This window comes from Octopus bimaculoides, chromosome 22 (assembly GCF_001194135.2).
Source record: "Octopus bimaculoides isolate UCB-OBI-ISO-001 chromosome 22, ASM119413v2, whole genome shotgun sequence".
Lineage (NCBI taxonomy): Eukaryota > Metazoa > Mollusca > Cephalopoda > Octopoda > Octopodidae > Octopus > Octopus bimaculoides.
In genome coordinates this window covers 36,551,017-36,559,177 of record NC_069002.1, presented here as the reverse complement: position 1 = coordinate 36,559,177, position 8,161 = coordinate 36,551,017, and the positions used below count along the sequence as shown (strand labels likewise).

Sequence of the window (8,161 nt, the reverse complement as noted above, 5' to 3'; positions counted from 1 at the left end):
GAGAGAGAGAGAGAGAGAGAGAGAGAGAGAGAGAGAGAGAGAGAGAGAGCGAAACAAAGCGAGAGCAGAGAAGTGTAACTGAAATGCTTGTCAAAACTGAGCTGGGATACTTTATGAAGCAAAACGATTTGCTGAGATGTGGTTGCTATTAATATTATTGTTTAACTTCAATTCATATCTGATCTAGGTTAAACAACAAAGAACATTTTGCATTTTTCAGTACATCATGCTTTAACGTAAAGCCATTGACCCAGTTGAGTTATTTCCCTTAGTTCATAGTATTTTTTTTTCCATTGGGATATATAGTTCTGCAATACAAGAATAAACCACTCAGTTTCTGTTGTAATATTCTACTTATTGACTATTTCATTCTTATCACTTTTACGTTATGTGATATAAATAGGATGGGTAAGAAACCGAGCATGTGTAAAGTATTGATCGATTTAAATCAATCAAATTTTTTCGATAGGGTCGACCATCAATACTTGGTGGCTGACCTCACGGTAGCCAGTTTTGGAGCTGTGTTCTGTGATTGCATCGCTGCAAAGTACAACGACATTTGCTCAGTACTTAGACTAAATGGTCACCTATTGGAACCATTCAACATCAGCCACTCGGCCCATCAAGATTGTCCTCTCTCGTCTCTTCTGCATTTACAGACTCCTTAGCCACTGCCGCGGAAACTAGAGACGTTGAGGGGGCATCTTGCGTGAAGTAGGAAGCAGAAGAATCGTTCCAGCACATACGGACGATGTCATCGTGGTAGTGTTGGATACTAAACATATCGTTGGATACTAAACATCGTGGTAGTGTTGGGTACTAAGGCACTAAGGCGGTGACAAGAAGAAAAATCAACCCGAAAAGTTAGTGGACCGGCAGCTCGGCACCTGGAGAGACAGGTCCATTCTGTTTAGCAGCGCCATGGGGTGCTGGTTAAATTTCTCATCAGATTTAGATGAGATCTCTAAGTGGAGAAGAACTGGGACGAAGTGACGATTAGGGTGGCCTATTTCACGCAGAAATGGATCGCGAAAAAACTCCCTGAAATGTCGGGCAGAGGTGGTAAACGCTTACATCGCATCCGTTAAATATCACCGCCCGACTGCAGCACCTTGTTCCAGCCCACGTCTCATCAACCTGAAGCGTCTGCTCCTTCGCTTTTTGCGGTTTGATGCGTTCCACTACCAAGGTGCACCTTTGCTGTTATTTGACCACTGAGTAGAAAACTAAGCAGAGGGCTGGCTAGTGATGCGCTGACATGTCCTAAGGCTGCATCATCTCCAGCAATTCTTTGACGGTGAGGTGAGGTCTCCTTGCACCTGGAATGCCGTTAAGACATCTCTGCCAGTCGGGTGGTACGGTCGATGACAGTTTCAATCATGGCGTTCTATAGAAGTTTAATGATGGGCAAGAGCGACGACGTTCCCGAGGAAACTTTGGGCGTTGACGAAAGTCCAGGGAAGTGTTGAGCTGGAACGAATAGATGTTTTCCAGGAATTCTTGACCTGACAATGTTAAGTGGGGTGAGTCTCTTGTTCGAGATAAACTCTTCAGGCACAGAAGTACTGCCGACCGAACCGGTCCGAGATTCGCTCAGAGCGATGATATTGTCCTGCCCGTACTCGTCTAGTGCTCGAGCATTACAGACTTGTACAAAATGAAGCTGGTCCTCGGTGGATCACATCCCTACTTTTCAACATAGTCACCGTTTCTCTCAAAAGCAATGTTCCACCTTCGAATGAGAGCAGGTATCCATGCCCCGTAAAATTCTGTTGACTGTTCTTTGAGCCACTTCTTCACTACAGTTTTCACTTCCTCGTCACTGGAATAATATTTGCCTTTCAAACCCTCTTTCATGGGGCCGAAGAGATGATAGTCTGAAGGCGCTAAATCTGGTGAGTATGGAGGATGTGGTACAGTTGTCCACCCGAATGAGGCGATTGTCTTCCTCGTCCTGATGCTTGTGTGTGGTCGAGCATTGTCGTGCAGAAGAAGGACATTGTCGATTGGCAAGTAGGGTCTTACTCGTCGGATTCTTGCTTTGAGCCTCGTCAGGGTCTCAATGTAGACCTCAGAGTTTATTGTTTTTCCTTTTGGCAAGAAATCGACCAGAATGACACCTTGAGCATCCCAAAAGACAGTCGCCACGATTTTTCCAGCTGACTTTTGCGTCTTGAACTTTTTCGGTGGTGGTGACGTAGAGTAGTACCATTCCATTGACTGTCTCTTTGATTCCAGTTCATAATGATGAACCCATGTTTCATCACCTGTTGCGAGCCTTCGAAAGAAGGTTTTGTCTCTTTGATTTTGCTCGAGAAGTTTAGTGCAGGCATTGACCCTGTCTGTCTTGCGTTCGGTAGTCAGCTCTCTTGGTACCCAACGGGCGCACACTTTTGAAAAGCCAAGTGATTCGACAACGTTGTAAGCACTTCCATGGCTCACTTCATGGTTTTTTGCCAACTCATCAAGAGTTATGCGCCTATCTTCTCTGATCAGAGCATCTGCTTTTGTTTTATTTGCTGGATTCACAGAAGCAGACGGACGGCCAGAACGGGGTTTATCCCCTACACTCACAGTTCCCACCTTTTCATCTTTCAGACGATGGACCCACCTGCATACATTGCTATAATCTAAAGTATTGTCCTCAAAGACATTTTGTAATCGTCAGTGAATGTTCACAGGGGTTTCCCCCTCAGCAACAAGAAATTCAATCACTGCTCTTTGTTTCTGACGTAACTCTAAGGGGCCAGCCATTTTGAATTTTCCTTATCAGTCTAAAAACCTGAAAAGTAAGAAACAAAATATTTCAGAACGTAATGGGAAAATTTTCAGTTATTTTTATTAAAAACTTCACATGTAATAAAGAAAATGGCATTACTTTTTTACTTACCGTCGTATTTTATTTTATTTCGGACTTCCTCAAATCTCTTCAAATAAGTTTAGGGAATTATTCTTCAAAGAGAAGATAAGCAGTTTTATCTTCTGTTTAAAGAGTTCGTTTGTATTGTAGAAAAGAATCGTATGAAAAATGATGTCAGTCGTAGTTAATATTATTAATAGCATTCTTATCACGGGTCATAAACTGTTTACATTTAACATTGGTAATGAGGAAATAGTTTTGCCACCATGGTTTTGGATCTTTGTTACTTGAGTTTTGTGTTAAAACTTGTCCTGACAAGTCACAGAAGCTACACCTCGCAAGACTAAAAGAAGGGCTATGAAACAACGAGCAAAAAATACTGACGTGTACAAACACGACTGATTGATCTGCTCTAAATATTAACTAAATTCTCTCTCAAATCTCAACTTTAAAGATGAAGGGCATACTTTTTTTAATGCATCAAACCGTGAACTCGAGTAAGTGGTTATTAGTTACGTACAAGAGTTTCTGTCTACTTCATCCCACTTACAATGTGTTAATCGACCCGAATCTATAATAGAAGTCACTTGCAAATGTGCAGTGACATCGAACCCAGAACCATTTGGCTTCAAATCTATACACTGTGTCTAGTGTAAGAAAATGAGATGACCGTAATAAATTGTCTAAATTAGAGCCGACAGACCTAGTTATACATATATAGGAAAGATTTTCGGCCAGAGAACGTGTACATCAACGGCTTCATCTCCTCTGTTTGTAATGATGAAAGCTGCAAGTATCTCGGAATCGATGAGAATGTTGCATACGTTGGTGCTGTGACTAAAGCGAAAACAACAAAAATGCACTTCTGCAGACTCCGGAAAATATGGAAGTCAGAGCTGTCTGCGTTTAATAAGATTATATCTCTGAATGCTTTTGTTGTGTGTGTGTATGTTTGCGTTTGTCCCACCACTTGACAACCGGTGTTGGTGGGTTTACCTCCCTGTAACTTAGCGTTTTGGCAATAGAGACGTAGGATAAGTACCAAGCTTAAAACCAATAAGTACTGAAGTAGCTTCATTCAACCAAAACCTCTTCAAGGCGGTGCCCCAGCATGACCGCAGTCTAATGACTGAAACAAGTAAACGATAGAAGATAACAGATACATACATACATATATATATATATATATATATACAACACATACATATTCACACACATACTTACAAACATACATACACACATACATACACTCATAGACACATACATGTATACATACATACATAATTACATACATACATACATACATACATACATACATACATACATACGTACATACGTACATACAAAGATACAACGATTATCACTTGTTTGCAACTAAAGACTACCGACCAGATGAAAATCTTTGATTATGATGCTGCTAACTGTTATCAGAATATTCACAGTTATGTAACTGTTGCTAATGATTGCGATGCCCCTTGCAAATACTGTACGACTGTTTACTAACTGTTGTGATGTTCACGTCAAGTGAGTGTGTGTTTTTATTACTGATTATGTTAGTCAAAACTGCAAGGTTGTTGCTAACGACCATGATGCTTGCAACTTTAGGTTGGCTACCAATGCAAGACTCAACAAAACGGCGACCAAAGACGAAATGTTCTCCTTCTCATGGAAATTGTTCAGCAGCTGGGATTATCTGGTGGGTAACCCGGACACAGCAAACAACAAGTATGCAGCCATTATTACCACATTCAAAGTGAGTATAGATCCCACCACCATTACCATCATTACAACCATCATCATCAACATCATCATCATCGACGTCTTCGTCATCGACGTCGTCGTCATCATCATCGGCAACAACGACAAATTGCCGTCGACGAGTTGCCCGGACACCCCCTTTGGCTAGGAAAGCAGTTCCAAATCTAGGGTCCGCAGCCCACTAAAGGCTCATAAAAATAACACTGGAGTCCATCGATTGTGTTCAAAATTTTAAAGGGCTGCAGTGTAAAAGGTGTTTAGCTTAGTGGCTGGGACATTGCGCTCATACTCGTGAGATTGCGGTTTCGATTCGTGGAGCGAGCGATGCGTTGTGTTCTTGAGCAAAACACTTCATTTCACGTTTCTCTAGTTCACTCATTTGTGGTGCAGGATATAATACATATACGCCACGAAATCCGGGAAACGAGTCTTATGAGTATATGACCCCGGGAAGGCATTGTGATTTTTTACTGGCGGGGCTCCAGCATGGTCGCAGCCTTCGGGCTGAGAGAGAAAAAATATATATATAATATATATAATACTGAGCAGACAGCAAAACGTCAAGGGACTTTAAGGATAAAATCATTTAAATAAATGACAAGTTTGGGAAGCAATGCTGTAGACCAAACCATTAAAAAAAAACATCACTCGGCTAATAGGTTAAATAACTAATTGGCCAATTATACAATCCGTCAATCGTCAGATCTATTAGTCGGTTCATTAGCTACTTGGAAATGTTTGCCTTCTGCTATGGTTATTATCTATATTAACGAATTCTCACAATAATATTTGATTGCTATATTTTCAGGAGTCGATTCGCGAAGTCGAAGAAAAAGAGAAAGTGGAGAAAAAGTAAGTTAATGGAAGGTTGGTGTGGCTTTGTGAAAAACAAAAAAACAGTACACTAGGTGCCGGTATTTCTCTTTTCCCTACCCACTGCTTTTGGCGCTTGACATTTCTATAGAAAACCCATTTCTCGTCACCAGTCGCTGTTCGGTCCAAAAAAGGTTCATTCGTGAAATGTGACAGCAAAGAAGAGCACACACTCACTCTCTGTGCACGATTAAACTTGGAAAGTTTATGAGGAACTCATTGACCCAATTTGCTGACTTTTTCGATGACACGAAGGTGTCGATGAATGGTTGAATGACAAGATTCAAGCTTCCCTGCCAGTTCTCCACCAGTTACGATGATATTTTGTTCCTCCAGGGTTTGCAGGATGTCCTCGTCGAGCTCTACAGATCTTCCAGGACGTAACTCATCTTCTCAACTGTAGTTTCCGTTGCCTTTTTTGAACTCATAAAGCAAAATATACTGAATATGCTCCTTTGTCACTTTCATTATAGCTTTGAAAAATAACCGTTAAAATCGAACTGCCCTCTTCAAAACTTGCACCAAGAATAAGTACAAGGTAAAATTACAACCTGCTTTTATAGCAAGTTGATGCAGGTAATTTATCCTGTCCCCTTCCGACTTTTAGCGCATGCAATTGAAAAAACTGCATTATCTATGGGATCACCCAATATATATATATATATACACATATAGTATATTTTTCACCTAAATGTGGCTGACCCATATGAGACGATGCTACTGTGGTTTACAGCTCCAAGAAGACATCTCCTCCAGCGGGCTAAAGGCACACTGCGCCCGATCAGTATTTTCGAAGGGAAATCATCGTTCCCATCTCTAGACCCGGGTTCCCTTGGCAAATATTGATCGGGCACAGTGTGTCGTTAACCAGCTGGTGGAGATGTCTTCCAGGGGCTATAAGCTACAGTAGCATCGTCCCATATGGGTCAGCCACATTTAGGTGGCAAATATGCTTCACGATGTCCTGCTGCTACTGTCTACATCACTTTGCATATGTATATATATATATATATATATATATATATATATGAATGTATGTGTGTCTGTGTTTTCCCCCACCATCCCTTGACAACTGATGTTGGTGTGTTTACGTCCACGTAACTTAGTGGTGGTTCGGCAAAAGAGACCGATAGAATAAGTACTAAGCTTACAAAGAATAAGTCCCGGGGTTGATTTGGCCGACTAAAAGCGGGGCTCCAGCATGGTTGCAGTCAAATGACTGAAACAAGTAAAAGAAAAGAATATGGTTTTATATATACATACATATCCAATACATACAAATACAATATCTCTACATTCACTCTCTATTTCCGATCTTATCTAAACTAACTATTGCTTAACCATCTTCTCACACCGTCTCCGATGAAGGGATATAATAAATATCTTGGAAACAGCTGTAAGACCTTCTACTTATAAATGTTCTATAATGTAGTACACAGCCTTGGCTTTTTTTTAATCTCATTACGAAAAGTAAATCCTTATATACATACATATAGATATATATATATATACAAATACATATGTGTATATATATGCGTCTGTGTATACACACACACACACATATTGTTTGTATGTGTATGCAATTGTTTCATCAAATTCTTTTGTTGTATTTTTTTCTTTTTCTTTCAGGAAGCTGTTGATTTTTCTCCGATGCCTGGGTGTCATTTTCAGTCTCCTTCTTTACGGACTCAGTGGCTATCTCACTTACTACATCGTCACTACTTCGGAGAATAATCCAGACATTGAGAAATCCTATTTCGAAGCTAATGCGGTGAGCAGCTTTGGAAATAAAAAGATCATTTCGTTTTCTCTTCTTGGTTAGGAAACTCTTGAGTGAGTTCTTATGTTGCGTCGTAAAATGGTGTCTCTGTTTCTTTGTGTAGTGGCTATTGTTTTTTTTATTGCAGCAGCAGCAGTAGTAGTAGTAGTAGTAGTAGTAGTAGTAGTGTCTTCGTAGAAATGAGTGTGTGTGTGTGTGTGCGTGTGTGTGTGTGTGCGCATGTGTTTATGTGGTTGGGTAAATGATGGGGATCATGTAAGAGAGAAAGAATGGCTACGAAAGAAAGAAAGAAAGAAAGAAAGAAAGAAAGAGGAGAATTATTCGCGGAAGAATCAGAAAGAGAGAGACGCCGTGGAAAATAAGGAAGGAACGAACGAACGAAAGGAGGGAGGAGGGAGGGAGGGAAGAAGGAAGGACAAATAAAAAGATGATGATGATAATGATGATGATGATGATGAGGAGGAGGAGGAGTTAAAAGAAGAGCAGAAGGGGAGATGAAAAAGAAAGAATTAGTGAAAGAAATAAACGACAGAGGACATTACTTTTATGCAGTAATATATTAAATTTTACTTATTTCGTTGCAGACAACATGGGTCATAACGGTAATTTTCTTAGTTTTTCCAAATTTCTTTGACCTGATAACAAGAATGGAACAGTATCATCCACGTACAAACCTTAGAGCACAATTAGCAAGGTAATGATCTATTATTATTATTATTATTATTATTATTATTATTATTATTATTATTATTATTATTATTATCATTGTTCAGTAGTTTTATTTTTATAACGTGCTTTCACTTCACTACCGAGCGCAGCTCTGTGCGCCTTGGGTATGTGCTGTGGATTGCTGTGGTGCTCTTATGTTTACTGTATTGAAATTGTTTTGC

At 40.1% G+C, this 8,161-nt stretch overlaps 1 protein-coding gene across 1 annotated transcript in view; it reads left to right on the top strand.

The window, feature by feature from the left end:
- LOC106867757 (transmembrane channel-like protein 3) overlaps window positions 1-8,161 on the top strand; it is a 63,067-nt gene that overhangs the window by 21,097 nt on the left and 33,809 nt on the right. The window contains exons 8-11 of the mRNA XM_014912728.2: window positions 4,418-4,613; window positions 5,427-5,470; window positions 7,121-7,262; window positions 7,856-7,965. Of these exons, the coding sequence (XP_014768214.2) occupies window positions 4,418-4,613; window positions 5,427-5,470; window positions 7,121-7,262; window positions 7,856-7,965 (492 nt within the window). The remainder of the gene's footprint in view (window positions 1-4,417; window positions 4,614-5,426; window positions 5,471-7,120; window positions 7,263-7,855; window positions 7,966-8,161) is intronic.